Below are 20,107 nucleotides of genomic sequence, written 5' to 3' on the forward strand. Positions count from 1 at the left end.
AGATAGAAACCATGCCTCTTGACCACATTATTGTCGCCCTATAGCCGGATTCTGTCAACCGGTTATGGGCCCAGATAACGCCGGGGCGAAATAATAAGGGTAGCAAGCTTAGCTAAAGTATAGGCTAGGTTAGCGACGGGAGCACCGCGTGGCTAGACGCTAGGCCAACAAGAGCTAAAGCTACGCCTACCATCAACGAAGAGGATGGAAACCAAGGGAAGGAGCAAATGGCCCTCATTCAATGGAAAAGCAGAGGACTACGAGCTCTGGGAAGACTGCATGCTATGCTGCATGCACGGTGCAGGACTGAAGGAGACGATCCTGGCAGCCCCCACAGGAGACCTGACGGCGGAAGAGCAAGCCCTGGACGACCAGCGTAATGCAGATGCGTGCTGTGAATTAGCGCCACTGCTCGACGACACCAGCTTGGGGCTGATATTCCGCGACACTAAAGTCAAAGGCAGAGAAAGCCTAGAGGTGTTGAGAGAGCATTACATCGGGCGAGGAAAACCCTGAGTCGTGGCCCTCTACATAGCACTAACGGCCCTGAGGAAGGGGCACACCGAGACTGTGACCGAATACGTCAACAGAGCGGAGCAGATCACGACGCCATTGAGGAGTGCCGGAGAAGCACCAAGCGATGGGCTAATGATGGCGATGATGATGAGAGGACTACCGGAGCTGTACAAACCATTCACACTCCTGGTAACACACGGTTCAGCGGACATGACGCTGGGACAGTTCAAGGCCAAGTTAAGAAACTTCGAGGCCTCAGAAGATACCCACCCAGCCGCCGCGGAGGCGGGAGAGAGGGTGCTAAAGGCGACGCCAAGGGAGAGGACCAGGACCACGGCGGAACTGGCGTGTTGGCGATGCGGAGATAAAGGCCATCGGAGAAGCGACTGCACAAAGACTGTCTGGTGTAGCTTCTGCAAATACACGGGGCACACAGACAGAGCGTGCATGAAGAAACACGACCAGAGCGCGTGATACGCGCATGGACAAGATGACGGCCATGGACGAGACGGCGGCCACGGACAAAATGACGGCTACGGACAAGATGGCGGCTACGGACAAGATGACAACTGTGGACAAGATGGCGGCAGCAGACACGATGGCAGCGACGGTCGACGTGAGACGGATCGAGACGACGCCCGGAGAATAACGGGACAGGAAGACTACGCTTTCGGGGCGCGGATGGCGTGCATCGCCGGGCCGGCACAGCTGCAGCGGGCCCAGAGGAGGGGACTGATCGTGGACACAGGTGCGTCGTCCCATGTCATCAACGACAGGAGTCGGTTCAAGAACTTTGACAACACTTTCCACCCGGAGAGGCACAGCATGGAGATGGCAGACGGGAGGAGCACCTACGGGTTGGCGCAAGAGAGAGGAGACGCACAGGTATGCCTCACGGACAGTAGGGGGCGCTGGCGTATGGTGACGTTAAAGAACGCTCTCTACGTACCATCGTTCCCACAAGGACTATTCTCTGTAATAGCTGCTACTGCAAGCGGTGCCAAGGTATTCTTCGATAAAGGTAAAAATGTTCTTGTAGAACCTGACGGTACACGGTTTGACATAGAGAGGTACCAGAGGATATATTATCTACAAACGGAGTGTAATGACAATGACAAGTGTAATGATAATAATGATATGTGTAGCGTGACGGCCAGTCACGATATTCAGACATGGCACGAGATTATGGGTCATTGTAATTATGAGGATTTACTGAAACTGCAAGCAGTGACAGAGGGCATGCACATTGAAGCTGAAAAACGTAGACCTGACAAAAATTGTGCAGTGTGTAAAACGGGGAAGTTTACTCAACCGAGAAACAGAAATCCCACAGAAAAAGTAAGGGTACCACTTGCATTAGTTGACACGGACCTAGCCAGTCCAGTAAGCAACGAGTCCATAGGAGGCTTTAGATATGTACAGTCTTTTACAGATGTGTGCACAAGGGCAGTGTTTGTTTACTTTCTCAAAGCAAAGAGTGACACACTCCAGGCCACGGAGAAATTCCTGGCAGACGTAGCCCCTTATGGTAACGTAGGATGCTTGAGGTCCGACAACGAAACCGAGTTCACAAACAGAGAGTTCCAATCACTGTTGAGAAGGTACAAGATAAGACACAAGACGTCACGTCCATATCCCCCACACCAGAACGGAGTGGCAGAGAGGGAATGGCGCACCCTTTTCGAAATGGCTAGGTGTAAGCTAGTAGATAGTAACTTACCTAAGAGCCTATGGCATTATAATAATGCCATAATAATGCCATAATAATATTATTATTATTATATTATAATATATAATTATTATTATTATTATATTATGGCAACACCAGAAACAGGTGCTTTAATAAGCACTCTGGCGGTGCTTTAATAAGCACTCTGGCACCACCCCGTATACAGCACTGACAGGAAAGAAGTGTAATCTAGTCAGAATGCACCGATTTGGATCAGTGTGTTATGCGTACCTGCAGGACAGGGGAAAGCCTGAGTCCAGATGTGTAAAAGGACTTTTTGTAGGACACGACAAGGTAATGTAGGATTGATAGTAACTGTATAACTGCATATATAACTGTTTCCACTAGAGGGCGCTCTAGGCGGAGCCACTCAAGAACACCACCAGGTGGCAAGTATAAATAGAGATGTCTCCTCCTACTCTACCTCTTTCCCCCCCAGCCTCTCAGTGAGAGGAGAACTCTAGAACTACTACTCATACCATGTGAATAAATAAACCACGCCAGTTAAAGGCTAAAGATAGAAACCATGCCTCTTGACCACATTATTGTCGCCCTATAGCCGGATTCTGTCAACAAAGCTGAGGGCTTTTTTTTGTTACAGTGGGTGACAATATTGTCACAAGGAAAGATGAAATTACATACCTGGGTTCCAAGAGGCAAATCTTTCCTGTGACAAAATGGCATCAAATGTAATAAAAAAAAAAGTCATAAATGTCTGGATGTAACAGTAGCCTACTGTATATCGGTATGTCGTGTGTATGCCATAAATGTTATGAATTGAAAATGGGGGACCCTGATGTAAACAAGACGAAAGTCTTTCTCTGGTCTGCAGACTGCATCCCCTTAACAATTGTGAGCTGTACTGTATTGTACACATTCTGCAATCTGTTAATAAAATGTTCAATCAATCAATCAATCCATCAAACAACACTAGACCAACATTAGACCAACACTAGACCCACGAACGCCAAATTATACGAGATCGTCCCCCCCCCCCCCACCCCCCCGTGCTGATGCTGCAGGCTGCATTAGTTCAGCAGCACGTCATCTCTGTCTCAGTATAAAAACAAGGCTGTGGGCGTTGAGCTGCTAGTTTTTTTGCTATTGTTGAGAAAGTTAAGAATGGTGCAACTATCGAAATCTGGAATGAGGGAGACTCGTTTGTTGAAGGCTGGACATCCTCCAGCAGGTATGTAAATGTTCCGTCTATATTTTGAGATGCAATATTTATCTAATGTGATTATTAAAAAAAAAAAAAACACACAATTGTGTTGCAGTTGCAATGCATGGTTAATGTATGCATTGGCTGGAAATTGCTTCTTGAGGTTTGCTGTGTTTTCCTCGGTTTTGTTCATTGTTCAAATGCAAACATTTGGTACTTTGTTTACACGCGAACGTGGCAGCGCTCGGCTTTGTTGACGAATCGCACGTCTGTTCTCGTGGTTTTAACCGTTCAAACTAAAGCCAACACCGAGATTGATCCCGTTACAGGATGCAGGGCTATAATTTGTTTAGAAATTGTACTTTTCTGTTTGATTTTATCGCGTCCAGCGTGTGTGACGTCGCCTGGTATACCCTATTGGTATTGTGCACCAATGGAACACTGTGTGCTCTGAGCTGCTCCCAGGACCAGCTGGTCTCGGTTCTGCAGAACACACACGATTCTGATTCAGATCAGATCATATCATATTCGATTATAGATAATGTAGTTAATTTAATTTATTATCCATACGAAGCTATTTTTCCAGAAACTATATTATTTTAAAATGTCCAAGTGGTTCCTGATTGATATGACATCTCATTTTGTTACAGCATAGTAAACAAGGATTTGTTTTTAAATTCTCCGTCTAGCATCTATGTAGTACTTACTTCTTAAACCCTGCAAAACTTGTGTTCTTGGTCGCTTTCACACGGGGGCTGTTTTGTCCGGACTTTCGGACCAGAATTCGATAGTCCGGTTTTTCGGGTCTGTGTGAATGCGCGTCGAACTCGGTTCGCGGACCAAACAGTCGAACTCTGGTCCGCCTGAAAACGTAGGTCTCGGTTCGGCTTCATCGAACCAAACGCGAACCAAATATAGGAAGTGATTATTATTACCACTGCTCGCAGCACTCACTGCAAAACAAGCACACTGCATCTTGGTTTTGCAATTGGTTTTGATAGTTTATCAGTGAGCTGGATACAATCCTACCTGGAGGGGAGGGAACAGATGGTGGAAGTAAACGGTACCCTATCCCCCCCCCTCACAGTGAGGTGGTGTTCCACAAGGAAGCATACTAGGACCGCTACTATTCCTAATTTATGCAAATGACATGTCGTCAGCTTGTGACTGCAACTTGTTCCTGTTTGCGGACGACTCAGCCCTGCTGGTCTCTGACAAGAACAAGTTACAGGTTGAAAAAGCCCTCAGCTCGGAACTAGGCAAAATCTGCATATGGCTCGCCGACAACAAACTATCATTACACATGGGCAAAACAGAGTCCATTCTCTTCGGTTCAAATAACAAACTCAGCAAGACCGACGGCTTCTCGGTTACAGTGGGTGACAATATTATCACAAGGAAAGATGAAATTACCTACCTGGGTTCCATCCTAGAGGCTAATCTTTCCTGTGACAAAATGGCATCCAATGTAATAAAAAAAGTCAACCAACGAACGCGATTCTTGTACCGGATCTGCTCTCTGGTAAACAAGAATACCCTGAAGACTCTAGCAGGAGCACTCATTCAAGGGTACTAGGACTATGCTTGCACCTCATGGTACCAAAGCACCTCAAAGGCACTAAAAAACAAATTACAAACATCTCAAAACAAGCTAGTCAGACTACTACTTGACCTGACTCCCAGAACCCACCTCACCCCTGCCCACTTTGACAACCTAGGATGGCTTAGAGTAGACGACAAGAGTACAGCAACTTGCAATGGGCCTGGTCTACAAGATGCACTACGCGACCAAGGTACCCATGTACATGTCAAAATACTTCCCAAAGGTCAGTGAATACCACGATCACAACACCAGAGGGAGCTCCACAAATCATGTAAAACCCAGATTCGGCTCAAACAAGGGACTAAACACGTTTCGCAATTATGCCACATCAATGTGGAACGCCCTACCTAAAGCTGTAAAGGAATGTGAATCACTACCCACTTTCAAAAACACTCTCAAAAAACACCTACGTGAGACTGCAATTCGAAACTGGCCCCTACAAATGTCCTAACCTAGTTGTACAGTAAATGACCAAGTAAGGCTTTGTCAGTATTCCAATGTACAGTGTAAAATGTGTGTGTGTCCCCTACCCAACCCCCCCCCCCCACCCCACCTCCAATGTACAGCCCTCACCCAACCCCACCCCACCCATCCAACCTCCTCCAATGTACAGTTTCTACGCCAAATGTATATACACTCCTTTTCTGGACACTTTTGTATCACAAACAGTACTGTATTTGCAAATCTGATATGTCAAATGTATAGATGTAGCAGTCAGCGTTTCCGTTAGCCGGTAATTACCGGTATTTGACTGGCAAAATCTGTTGAAGTCCGACAAATTTAATCTCTCCGGTCATAGTGTCCGGTGAAAATAGTTCCCTCTGGGCACAGTTTGATTATTTGAATTGTATTTGGATGGGCTGGAGTTGGGTGGCCTATGCGATGAACGAAACAATCATTGCGTTTGTTGTCGTTGCATCGCCAAGCAGCCGGTCTGGTAATGACGACGCTGTGTCAGTGAGAGCTTGCTGCTGGATTTGCGGAAGGCATGCAGCTGCAGACCCACAGAACCCACCAGCTTTGCTGGCACAGTGCGGTCCCCAGACCTGGAAAGCTGCTCTGCGGGTCTGCAGCTGGATGCTTCTTGCAAACTAACTGCGGCCGGCTCGCGCTGATATTGTTGGACCGGCTGCTTGGTGGAGCAACGATGAAACGAATGTAATGAATCGTTCGTCGCATGGGCTATTTAATTTTGGCCTGTTTTGGTACGGTTCGGGTGGTCAAGTTGTGCTTGGAGGGAGTTGTTTTCACCGGACATTATGACCAGCACCAAGTCGTTGGGAGGTGGAGATATACATCACGCAAACCCACGATAATGTTGCCGTCTCTCTGCCAAATTTCTCAGTTCTTCGCTTGATATAATTAATACAAATGTCCAATATAACGGAATTTGTTAGCTCATAAAAATGTGATTATAACAGACTGCTGTTTAGTGTCGGACCGACTGCCCACATACACAGTCTATTTTATTTCAAGTCAGCAGCAGCACGGAGTATCGAGGGACTTATTTTATTTGGAATATATTAATGACTGTATACGCAAAAGTAGTCTAGTTTTAAGTAATAATATTATAAATCTACATGACATTCTTTATATAGCCTGCCTATCAATTGTTTTAAAGCTCAATAAACTATGACCGGAATTAATCTCATTTGTCCGGTAGATTGAAATCTTGCAGGTCACGGAGACCGGCAACAATTTTTTCTAACGGAAACCCTGGTAGCAGTACTGTCTATCTGTATGTCATGTATGTCATATATGTTATGATGAATTGAAAATGGGGGACCCTGATGTAAACAAGACGAAAGTCTTTCTCTGGTCTGCATCCCCTTAACAATTGTATGTATTGAGCTGTACTGTACTGTACCCATTCTGCAATCTGTTAATAAACTTTTCAATCAATCAATCAATCAATCAATCAATCATCTAATCTCTCTATCTATATATCTGTGCATCTTGGGAAGAAGGAAGAAAAAACGCGGCTTATTATTAAACAGCTACTTGTGGGCACTCATAAAAACACTGTGGTCTACAAGTTGTTTAGCGAGAGGATGGTGGTAATGTGCTTCAATAGAACAATGGATCAATGCCATGTCAAAACTCGGCTCCGCTGATCTGGAGGACTCGCAGTCCACACAGACACACACACACACACGCGCGCACACATGGGATCGCAGCCACACACATTTCCACTGTCCAATAGTAGACAAGCGCCCTTTTCGACCGCGTGACATTGTTCAGAAGGTCTCGGTCCGCCTGACAGATATCTGTGTGAAAGCAGGCGAACCAAATGAAGAATGCAACAATGTTGCAACTTCACCCCCAGAACCGCACCGAGTCCACCAAAACTATATGTGAAAGCGACCTAAAGACTTCACTTGGACTCATAATAAAGTGTCAGGCTCTGTGCTGCGCTCTTATCCTCTTGCAACCTCTACTGTACAACATCATCCTTCCCACAGGAAAAAATATTGTTGACATTTTACAGTTGCAGTTTTGATGCCAGTCGATGCACAGTGTGTCTTGGTCATTTGTCTCTATACATCACCGCAGTTTATGGTCTCCTTTGGTGGAGGACACGCACTTACTTTGCGTCTGTTATTTTTGAATTATTAATTCGGAGATGGGTCAACACGTTTTTCCAGACTGTTATCCTCCGCCCCCTCATATCAGTCCCACACAGTTCCCTTTGTCTCCAACGCGCCCACATAGTTGGCACGGTTGACTTACTGACAGAGGTAAACATACGGGACATATGGCTTCCTGTTTCTAGCCGTCCAAGCATGTTGGGTTTTCATGTTGACTTTCCGGGTGAAATAACGCGCTCCTCTCTGGGTCCTCAGTGATGGCTGGAGGGAAGAGGGTGGCCAAGAAGAGCTGGGAGGACTCCAGCTCACACGGGCCTGCAGAGAGGGACAGCAAGAGGCCCGACAAGCCCAGGTACACTGCATGATTGTGGAGGCTCTTATTATGACTGGAGGATATTAGGACGTGTTGTGCATAATTACTGTGATGTACCCCCCTCCTCTGTACAAGACTGTGGATGTAACAGGATGGCAGGAACTAAACGGGGTGGCAGGAACTCAACAGGGTGGCATTAGAACTCAACAGGGTGGCATTAGAACTCAACAGGGTGTCATTATAACTCAACAGGGTGTCATTATAACTCAACAGGGTAGCATTAGAACTCAACAGGGTGGCATTATAACTCAACAGGGTGGCATTAGAACTCAACGGGGTGGCACTAGCATTAGAACTCAACAGGGTGGCATTGGAACTTGACAGGGTGGCATTGGAACTCGACAGGGTGGCACTAGCATTAGAACTCAACAGGGTGGCACTAGCATTAGAACTCAACAGGGTGGCAGGAACTCAACAGGGTAGCATTAGAACTCAACAGGGTGGCACTAGCATTAGAACTCAACAGGGTGGCATTAGAACTCAACAGGGTGGCATTAGAACTCAACAGGGTGGCACTAGCATTAGAACTCAACAGGGTGGCACTAGCATTAGAACTCAACAGCGTGGCAGGAACTCAACAGGGTAGCATTAGAACTCAACAGGGTGGCACTAGCATTAGAACTCAACAGGGTGGCATTGGAACTCAACAGGGTGGCATTGGAACTCGACAGGGTGGCAGGAACTCAACATGGTAGTTGGAACTCAACAGGGTGGCACTAGCATTAGAACTCAACAGGGTGGCAGGAACTCAACAGGGTGGCATTAGAACTCAACAGGGTAGTGTTCTGCAGCTGTTTGATAGCTGTGACTAATGTAATTTACTATCGAGGTCAAGTAGGACTATTTCAGTAAAAGCTTGTGCTCTTGTTTAGGTCTCTTGCCACGGCTAACAGGATGCAGCAAGTCGGGGTCCTCATGTCGGGAGCTATTGACAAGGTAAAAAACCATCTAATCTATAATATCATATCTAAATTCTTTTTTATATATCTGTACGTTCTATATCTGTAAATATCCCTTACCTACTTTTACTAGTTACGCTGCTGGTCAGTATGACTTACTACCATAGTGTCTTTATACCTGTATCACTGTACATATTAATACTACAACTCTGTACATCTGATTAGCACTATTACTCAGTAGTACTCATTTATATATTTTATACCCAGTTTAATCACCTGTACATTATATATTACTATTGCACTTTACTGTTACATTTGCACTCTGGTTGGATGCCAAACTTATTTTGGTTGTTCTGTACACTGGCTTCTTCCCGGTTGCTTATCAAAGCCACAGAGCTTGAACGGTGGTTTCTGTATCGTGACGTGATGCGTCTCTGTCTCCTCACAGCTGAGCCACGACTTCCCCGAGACGCCGGTGAGCGTGCGCCACAGCAAGGTGCGTCCCGCGGTGGAGAAGCCCCACTCGCTCAAGACCTTCTTCATCCAGCAGCCCAGGAAGTGCTGAGCAGAGAGCGTGTCGTCGCAGAGCGTGGCCTCCGGGTGGCGATCCATGTGAAGTGAACTATGAAAGGCAAACGGGAAGTGATAGATGTGTGTGTGTGGAGACGAGTCGTCTAGGAGGTGGAACTGTCATGTTTTATGATCCTGAACAGGTAGAGATAATTCAGGCTTTCTTCAAGTCGGTGAATTGGGTGTATTTGCTGACCCTGCTACTTTTTAGAAAAGTTTAGCTTGTACAGGGTTGCTTGGCCTTTCTGCTTACCATAAACCAGCATTTTCTGTGCTCTTGTTAGTGTTCGTATGAGACAACCTGCATTTATAATCACCAGTGAACTTAAAGTATATGGGAATTTTTTTTGTATCTGTATGTTTGTTTGAGAAACGCTGATGGTTTTGACTTTGTACTCCTTTTTGTCAGTGATTTCAAATTTCCACCAATAATTGCTTGGCACTTGTTCATAAGCGTGAATAAAAGAAGACATGGCCTCAACCAGACGCTGTTGTGTGTTTTTATGAAACTGGGGGGAAACAAGGGGTCCGATGAAGGAGGAAGCGCTATTAAAAATAACTGTTTATTCTGGTTAGATTCAAATGTATTGTCATCATGCAGCACAAGTACAGTACAACGAAAGGAGGTTTGGAATCCAACCAGAGTGCAAATGTAACAGTAAAGTGCAATAGTAATATACAATGTACAGGTGATCAAACTGGATATATAAATTAGTACTATTGAGTAATGGTGATAATCGGGTGCATGCACAGAGTTTAGTATTAATATGTACAGTGATGCAGGTATAAAGACACTAAGGTAGTAAGTCATACTGGCCAGTGTAACCGGTCTCATAATAATAATAATGCAGGACCTGCTCGGAGGTCTTTAATTGGCATGCAATTATCCTCAACACACACACCGGAACACACACGCATGCATTGTCTCTGTAGGATCGCCGATGCAATTCGTCTCTGCGATTAACCCATCCCGTCGTCCTTCCCCCCCCAAGGGCAGCCGGGAGCAGACAGGCGTCAACATGAGCCGCGCCAGGGGACCAATCCAAGTGCTCCTGTCCGTCTTCGTCAAGGATGCCAACAGCGATCTGTTGTTGTGCATGTTTTTCCATTGGGTTTATCTTATCGGGGGGGGGGAAACCCTTGCGAGCACGGGGAGAACATGCAAACTCCACACAGAAAGGCCTGGGAGATACCCCACCTGGGTACCTGGCATCATGGAAACCTGGTCCCCAAGTGGGAATCGAACCCCGGACCTTGTTGCTGTGAGGCAACAGTGTTAACCACTACACCGTGCCGCCTCATATTGCCATCTCTGCGTTGTGTTAAAGTTCGACCCCTGTTAAGGGATTGCTCCGAGTGAGTCTCGAACCCCGGTCTTGCGTGCTGCGGGCGACATCGCAGACCACTATACCAAGAGGTGAATTCACTTCTTGGTAATGTGTCTGGAATGGATGCCTTTTAAGGGGGAGTGAGTTTACTTGCAGTACCGCTACGTGCCACAGTCACTTCACAACACTTGAAGTCCATCGTGACTGGATAGACTCGCGGTACCTCCGTTACACCAGCAGCGTAACTAGTAAGGGATATGTACAGATGTAACAGACAGTGGCGAATCCTTATGGAAGCCAACGGAAGCCATGCCTCCCTAATATTAAAATATGAATTAATATCAAATATGAAATATGAAAAAAAAAAAAAAAATGTAATATAGTTTACATTCTTTTTCATCTGTGCATCTGTGTTATAATTTTTTTTTTTTTTTTTTTAATGTCTCCCTCTTCTCCTTCTCACTCCCTCTAACACACTGTCAGCCTCACTATGCTCACTGCAGCAGGAGAGGAGGCAGATGGTAGGTCTCTTTCTCCAGGCTTCCAGCATTATAGAGTCCAAATCCGATCCTAGCCAATCAGATTCGAGCTGACTGCCACACCCTAAAAGTTTAAAACGGGGCTGTGAGAAGAATCATGAGTGTGGAATCCCCTCTGCACACCTCCCCTCTGCACTCTGAACATTGTATTAACCCGTAACTGTTCCCACGGGCCGAATATTGCCCCGATCCTCGCGAGATTAAATCCACGGGGACCTCTCGGCGTGCCGAAGCTTTTCCTAAATCACTTCCATCATCGAAAACGAGGGGAAAAGGTCGGCTCGCGACCCTGAAAATGTCGCATGATATTAAAAACGCTGTATTAAGTGAGCCTATTATGGGATCCACGCGAGCTTTCTATCGTGGAAACATCTGGGCGTCCCGCAACTTTTACTCAATCACATGTAGCCCCTAAAATGCTTAGAAAAGGAAAACAGAAAGCGTGGAATAAACTCGCCGAAACGGAAAAGTGTCCCACGGGCGCGCCGTGATTCCGATCCGCGTGAAAATATTCACGGCCATAGATGAGACCGTGGGACACCTTTTTGCAATCGAATATGTGTCTCGAATTTGCTCCCACGCGGCGCGCAAAATCGTGCAAGGAAAAATCTGACCAAAAATTAACCAATGCTCCAGCAGTATTAATGACCCTAATGTAAACAAGACAAACGTCTTTCTCTGGTCTGCATCCCCTTATACAATTGTGTGTATTGAGCCGTACTGTATTGTACCCATTCTGCAATCTGTTAAATAAATAAAAATAAAGTTTGACTGGCCGCCGAGCCATACTGTAGTGTACATGGTGACTGCTTGACTTAAAAAAAATATATATATATTAATAAAAATATTTAATAATTTTTTTTTTAATAATTTTTTTTTGGCTTCCCCTGTTATTTTACCCACGCGACGCCACTGGTAACGGATGGTATCGTGAAGGGCTGGGGTGAGTAGCGGTGCTATGGGTTAAACTCACTCTCACATCCTCAAAAGACGCATAGACCCAGCACTTAGAAGTGAATTCAACTCTTCGTATAGCGGTCTGTGTTGCTGCCTGTGGTGTGGGAGACCAGGGTTCGACTCCCACTCGGGGCATCGACGTTTGAGGTGACGTTGTCACAACCGTTACACAGATATAGTATCTACAGGTATGTCAAATGTAAATGCAGGTGTGGAGATATATATATATATATATATATATACAGCATTATTGTACATAGTTATATGCAGGTGTTTTATGTAGGTATATAGAAGGATTATATTCAGATATGGATATATATGCAGTAAATGTATATACGGTATTTACAGCACTATTGTACATGCTATCATACAGAGTTATATGGGTATACTAGTATAAGGTAGGTAGTTGTAGACGGTGAAAACGGTAGGTATATAATTTGAATATAGGCAACAGAGTTCAGTTTGTGGGTCCCACAAAACGATTCACTCTGAATCTCTTGTATAGTTTGGTCTTCAGTGAGTAATAACGACCACTGGGTGGCGCCAAAGGAACATCACACGAACGGGGAACAATGTGATAGTAATGACCTCAATGTAATTCTATTCGATTTCTGTTGACTATCGGGTGAAGATGACTACAACTACTTAATATAAATATTTGAATATGCACCATAGTGTACAACCTTAAAAAAAATCCATCTTAGTTTGACAATTATTTTCTATATTCTTTTGGATACAAATAAACATGTCTATTATTTTTTATACAAATAAATGCATAATCACAAATGTACACCCTGTATCCCTATTAGATTAGATTCAAATGCATTGTCAATCATACAGCACAAGGACAGTACAATGAAAAGAAGTTTGGCATCCAACCAGAGTGCAAATGTAACAGTAATATACAATGTACTGAGTGTAGTGCTAATCAGATGTACGTACAGAGTTGTAGTATTAATGTGTACAGTGATACAGGTAAATACACTATGGTCAGACAGGTGATGAGAAGGAAGCTGGCTGCTATCCTGGAGAATCCCTCCCACCCCCTCTACGACGAGCTAGTCAAGATGAGAAGCACGTTCAGCCACAGACTCATACCCCCCCCCCCCCCCCCCCCCCCCACACACTCAACTAACCGCCTCGGTCAGTCTTTCAGTGGCCATCAGTGGGCAGAGACTGCTGCCAGACATCCAACTAGAACTAATAGGAACCCAAGGAGGATAATAACTCTACCATATGCATACCTTATGTGCACATTATATGAATACTGTGAATTCTGTATACTTCAGTTAGTTAGACAGTAAATTATAACACTACCTCATGCATACTGCACCTTATGTGACACTGTGAATACTGTATATTTCAGTTAGTTAGATAGTAAATTATATTGACTTATATGTTTACACTGCTTGTGTTGTTTTTACTACCTGTACCCCCCCATCCCCCATGCTGCTATGATGCCTGAATTTCCCCAAGGGGATCAATAAAGGAATATCTTATCTTATCTTATCTTATCTAAGTCATATTGGCTAGCAGCACAACTAGTAAGAGTAGGTAAGGGATATGTACAGATATATAGTATCTACAGATATGTGAAAAGGATTATATGCAGTTATGTACAGACATGTGTGTATATATATATATACAGTAAGAATATATATATATATATACTGTACGGTATATACAGCATTATTGTATATATAATATATAAATAAAATATATGTATATATTTTTGGAATACAAATAAATGCATAATGATGTTCTATACTCTTTTGAATACAAATAAATGCATAATATGCCTGTTTACATGCCTACATGTTACTGATGTTACAAATTTGTCCCTGTCTCACCTTGTTCTGTCTCAGCATTTCTCTTTCCTGTATTCTGTATTGTATTCTCCCATCCTACTCTGTATTCTCTCCACTTTGCCAAGATTCAAGATTCAAGAGTTTTATTTGTCACATACATACACGATACATGCAGTGAAATGTAGGTGGCCATGCCCGCCTCGATTGTGCAAAAATACAAATAATTAAATAGACATGATAAAAAAAAAAGTAATACGGATAAAATACAATGCTAAGCGTAAGAAATAAAGGTAATGAGTAATACAATAATATACAAATACAGTTCGGACTATTGCAAAAAGTAGTTTTTGTAGTTTTTTTTATTATTTAAGTTACCTTTTTGAAGTGTATTTGTATGTGTAGTGTGTGTATGTGTGTGTTCATGTGTGCTTTTGTGTGGAGAGATCAGTGTGTGGAGAGATCAGTGTTCAGTGTTCTGATGGCCTGGGGGAAGAAGCTGAGTCGGAGTCTCTCTGTTCTTGTGTGCGGAGGCGCTTGCCTGACCGCAGCAGCTTGAACAGGCTGTTGTTGGGGTGGTGAGGGTCCTTCATTATTCTGCAGGCTCTGGATTTGCACCTCCTGTTGTATAAGTCCTGCAGGGGTGGTAGTGCAATACCCGTAGTACGCTCTGCTGAATGCACTACTCTCTATAGAGCCTTCCTGGGGCAGTGCAGTTGCCAAACCAGGCAGTGATGTTCCCAGTCAGGATGCTCTCCACAGCCCCAGAGTAGAAGGACTGGAGTATCTTCACTGATACTCTGAATTTCCTGAGTTGTCTCAGGTGGTAGAGGTGCTGCTTCCCCTTTTTTAACACGTGTCTGTGTGTGTTGTCCATGTCAGGTCTTCTGCGATGTGGACTGACTCCCAGGTACTTATAGCAAATTACGTATTTTATAGCCTTAACCACTCTTAACTATGCTGTTATATCCAAATACTGTTTTAATTATGCTCAAATGTCTATCTATTCTGTTTTTACCTGGCATTTAACATCTTGCTTAGGGACTGCAGTTGAAAACTATAGCTACCCAGCTAACACTGGCATATTTACACATTCTTGGTGGTACTCTGTCTCATTACTGTTGAATAATGTGCACTGTCCCTCTTGAAATAAACTTGATAAACTAAACTAAATCACAAATGTAGGCCTACATCCTGTATCCCTTGCGTCGAGTGTCGCTCCGCTGCCCGCGGCTAAGTGTTTTCAAGGGATCCAGCGTTGCCACGGGAACCAGCCTCTTGCTGTACACGTCTTTGAACTCGATGTCTTTGTAGGAAGTTCTCAGCGTGTTTAGGCTTCGCTCAGAGAGTCGCCACAAAAGCCTCCCTGTTGAGAGGATGAACTCAGCCATGAGCAGTGAGTAGAGGAGCTCTTTTATGGCGGCCCTGGGGGCTGAACGGGGCCCTGTCAGTCAGACACGGGAGTACTAGTGCCTCTTTCTGGAAAATGAGTTCCAGCACAAGGCGAGTTTCCAAAGTTCTGTGATCGTCGTCAGTACATCCATCATTTGGAAGTTTTGGTTTTCCAAATTCTTATCTCGCGTGTGAGATTGTACACAGGACAGGGTCAATATATTGATCATTGGAGAGAGACTCGTGGAATGCAGACGAGCCGGGAGGTATTTTTCCATTTGCCACATTTATAATAATAACTAAAGAGCGCTACAGATCTAGGATCAGGTCATGACCATAACTACTCCCATATTTCTGGTTATTTGTTCATGGGCCTGGTCTGCACTGTGAACGACCTGGCAGGCAGAGCGGTAGACAGGAGACGGGAGACGGGGGAGACATGAGACAGGAGAGACTGGAGACATGAGACAGGGGAGAGGGGAGACAGAGGAGACAGGAGAGAGGGGAGACAGAGGAGACAGGGGAGACATGAGACAGGAGAGACAGAGGAGACAGGGGAGACATGAGACAGGAGAGAGGGGAGACAGAGGAGACATGGGAGACATGAGACAGGAGAGAGGGGAGACAGAGGAGACAGGGGAGACATGAGACAGGAGAGAGGGGAGACAGAGGAGACAGGGGAGACAGGAGAGAGGGGAGACAGAGGAGACAGGGGAGACAGGAGAGAGGGGAGACAGAGGAGACAGGGGAGACATGAGACAGGAGAGACTGGAGACAGGAGAGACTGGAGACAGGGGAGACAGGAGACAGAGGATACAGGGGAGACATGAGACAGGAGAGACTAGAGACAGGGGAGACATGAGACAGGAGAGACTGGAGACAGAGGAGACAGGGGAGACATGAGAGACTGGAGACAGGAGAGACTGGAGACAGAGGAGACAGGGGAGACATGAGAGACTGGAGACAGGAGACATGAGAGACTGGAGACAGGGGAGACTGGAGACAGAGGAGACAGAAGACAGAGGAGACAGGAGACAGGGGAGACAGAGGACACAGGAGAGACAGGAAACAGGAGACAGGAGAGACAGGAGACAGGAAAGACAGGAGACATGTCCTAATAAACTAACCTACACTGTAGCACTCAACACTTTGATGAACATTGTTACTCAGCTGATAGAGTTGTGCCTTCCTGATGACTTGTCGTACAGAACTTGTAAGTCACTTTGGATAAAAGCGTCCGCTAAATTACTAAATGTAAATGTAAATGGAGACAGAGGTGACTGGAGACAGGAGACAGAGGAGACAGGAGACAGAGGAGACAGGAGACAGAGGAGACAGAGGACACAGGAGACAGAGGAGACAGGGGAGACAGAGGACACAGGAGACAGAGGAGACAGGGGAGACAGGGGAGACAGAGGAGACAGAGGAGACAGGAGAGAGAGGAGACAGGAGACAGAGGAGACAGAGGAGAGAGGAGACAGAGGAGACAGAGGAGACAGGAGACAGAGGAGACAGGAGACAGAGGAGACAGGAGACAGAGGAGACAGAGGAGACAGGGGAGACAGAGGAGACAGAGGAGACAGAGGAGACAGAGGAGACAGAGGAGACAGGAGACAGAGGAGACAGGAGAGACAGGAGACAGAGGAGACAGGAGACCGAGGAGACAGGAGACAGAGGAGACAGGAGAGACAGGAGACAGGAGACAGAGGAGACAGGAGAGACAGGAGACAGAGGAGACAGGAGACAGAGGAGACAGGAGAGACAGGAGACAGAGGAGACAGGAGACAGAGGAGACAGAGGAGACAGGCGAGACTGGACAGACTCATTTTCCTGCTCCTATCTGCTTATGGTTCACCTTTTGTTCTGCTGCGCCATGAGAGAGAGATAGAGAGGTGGCTGGGGTCTGATGTGAGAGAGAGAGAGAGAGAGAGAGAGAGAGAGAGAGAGAGAGAGAGAGAGAGAGAGAGAGAGAGAGAGAGAGAGAGAGAGAGAGGTGGCTGGGGTCTGATGAGAGAGAGAGAGAGAGATAAGATAACTGATAAGAATCTAAGAAAGACTCTGACAAAGTACAGACTGAGTGACCATGGTTTGGCGATAGAGAAGGGCAGACACAGACAGACCTGTTTTTTAACACAATGTGAAAATTCAAGTCAAGTCAAGTCAAGAGTTTTAATTGTCACGGCATACAGGTATACAATGAAATGCGGCTGGTCTTGCCCGCGACGATGTGCAATACAGTGGTACAACATATAATAGAATCCAATAAAAATACAGTGGTACAACATATTAATAGAATCCAATAAAAAACAACAGTGCAATAAACAGGTACATGGTGTGCCATCTCGGTATCTGTACATAGTATTTACAGAGCATATAGGACATGCTAGGTAGCTTTAGTAGTGCAATACACTGTTCCTGATGTTATACTAATTTAAAGTGGCCTTTCCTCTGGCCATAAGTGTGCGTATGTGCGGCATGAGTGTTAAAGTGGCTGCTAGTGTGTGAGCGTGCTCAGCGTGCGTGTCGTGTATGTGCTTGTGTGTGCTTGTGTGTGGATAGTTCAGTTTCTGTGTCTCTCAATGTTCATTGTTCAAGGCTCTGATGGCCTGGGGGAAAAAGCTTAGCCTAAGCCTCTCCGTCCTAGTAGCTGGGGTTCGCAGGCGTCTGCCTGACCTCAGCAGCTGGAACAGGCTGTTATTGGGGTGGTGGGGGTCTTTCATTATCCTGCAGGCTCTGGATTTGCACCTCTTGTTGTATAGAGCCTGCAGGGGAGGTAGCGCAATACCCGTGGTACGCTCGTGTGATGCCCACTAGAAGTGGTATCATGTTAATATCTTTAGATTATGTGTCAAAACAGTGTGAACATATTGGTACAGGATTACCTCCATCAGAAACAAGTTAGAACAGTCATTTATATGTAATGGGAGACATTAACATAATCTGGTCAATAGGTGGCGGTATAGGACTGGTGTTTAGTGGCTTCGCCTTCCAGGGAACCGTACTGTGTGCTTAGGAACGCACGAGGCGATCTCAGCCTCACAACCGGGAGGAACCAGAGTCAATAACATCGTGTCTGCACCTTCCTTTGTCAAATGATTAACTACAACCTGTTTCATAGGTGGGTAATATACTACAAAACACACATAAAGGTTAACAAGGATACATGCAATGTCGAGGGTTCAAATTAAGTAACTATTGTCGATGTTTGAGTCAAGTTTAAGAAGTTTAAGACGACAAGTAACGTGGTTGAGAAGCAGACCGTCTATTGATGGCGCCACGTTTCGTTGGTACATTTAAATAGTGTTGGAACACAATTGTCCATTTAAGCACTAACGTGTCGAAGTTAAGTATCTCCAAGGGGATTATAAAGGTTTATGTTTTGAAATACATACTGTGTTGGGTTGAATTGCTGTGTAGTAAATGTGTATATTGTGTACAAGATGGTTAGAGGGAAATTACTTTAGCTTACCCTACCTAGAAGGTAGCTAAACACCGGAGCTGTACCACATGCTCTCTCTCTCTCTCTCTCTCTCTCTCTCTCTCTCTCTCTCTCTCTCTCTCTCTCTCTCTCTCTCTCTCTCTCTCTCTCTCTCTCTCTCTCTCTCTATTGCGCCCTCCGTTAAATGTAAATATAAATCTATTCCCTTGAGTTATACCATGGTCACGCTTTAGCAAATTCCTAGTAGGGTTGAGAACGGCCCGATACATATATATATATAAATGTACTTTCAGTGCACATTTGAGTTTCAATAGAACTTGAGACCGGAACACAACTATGGATAACACTGAGGTGTGGAGGTATTTCGGTATACTAGAGAATAGTGGATATGACTGATGATAAGTGACTGATGATAAAGGTAACACTTATTGGTGATTTAAGGAATTGTTTGACAGACAATGAGAATGACAGTGTTGGTTAAAAGACATACGATGGTCCCTTCCAACATGCCTAGACATGTCTAGACAGAGGTTAACAGGATAATGTTTCTCTTCTCACGTGCTTATATTTAAGACGCCAAATATGTATAAAGACATAAGTAATCACAATGTACAGTATATAATACTGGATAAATACATTTAAAAGGAAAATGCTATTGAAGTGAACCAGGGTATCCTAAAAGGGTAGAATGTGTGTTGCAATGATGAATATGCGTTTGAATTAATAACAAGTATGGGATTATAATTGAATGTATTAAAGTAATGTAACTAATTGTACAGTGATGATACAATGATGATACAATAATTGTACAGTGATGATACAATGATAATACAATGATGATACAATGATGATACAATGATGATACAATGATGATGATGATTGATTGATTATTCTGTTGAATGAATAAATGTTGTTGAAATAGACAACCGGGAGGAACCAGAGTCAATAACATCGTGTCTGCACCTTCCTTTGTCAAATGATTAACTACAACCTGTTTCATAGGTTAAACATATATCTGCTATCAGGTGCCATATCCTGGTACCTGTAACAGTTTATTGGGGGCTCGTCCGGGATCAGCGCCACCTGCTGGATGGGAGCTGATCCAGAGATCTTGACACCTGGACCAACCGCGACCCGATGAACCAGGAAGCAACGCCCGGTGTAAAGGTCGTCGAATGAGGGATTGATCTGCGCAGTATCGACAGCA

The 20,107-nt window shown here is 44.9% G+C and overlaps 1 protein-coding gene across 1 annotated transcript; it reads left to right on the top strand.

The window, feature by feature from the left end:
* The first annotated feature begins 3,274 nt into the window (after window positions 1-3,274).
* dap1b (death associated protein 1b) lies at window positions 3,275-9,921 on the top strand. Its single transcript, XM_084310571.1, has 4 exons — window positions 3,275-3,434; window positions 7,854-7,950; window positions 8,844-8,907; window positions 9,319-9,921. Exons 1-4 carry the CDS (start codon window positions 3,368-3,370, stop codon window positions 9,433-9,435), a joined length of 345 nt encoding a protein of 114 aa, XP_084166697.1. The 5' UTR covers window positions 3,275-3,367; the 3' UTR covers window positions 9,436-9,921.
* Window positions 9,922-20,107: the final 10,186 nt, after the last annotated feature.

The sequence above is a fragment of the Notolepis coatsorum genome (genome assembly GCF_963971535.1).
Source record: "Notolepis coatsorum genome assembly, chromosome: 3".
NCBI lineage: Eukaryota > Metazoa > Chordata > Actinopteri > Aulopiformes > Paralepididae > Notolepis > Notolepis coatsorum.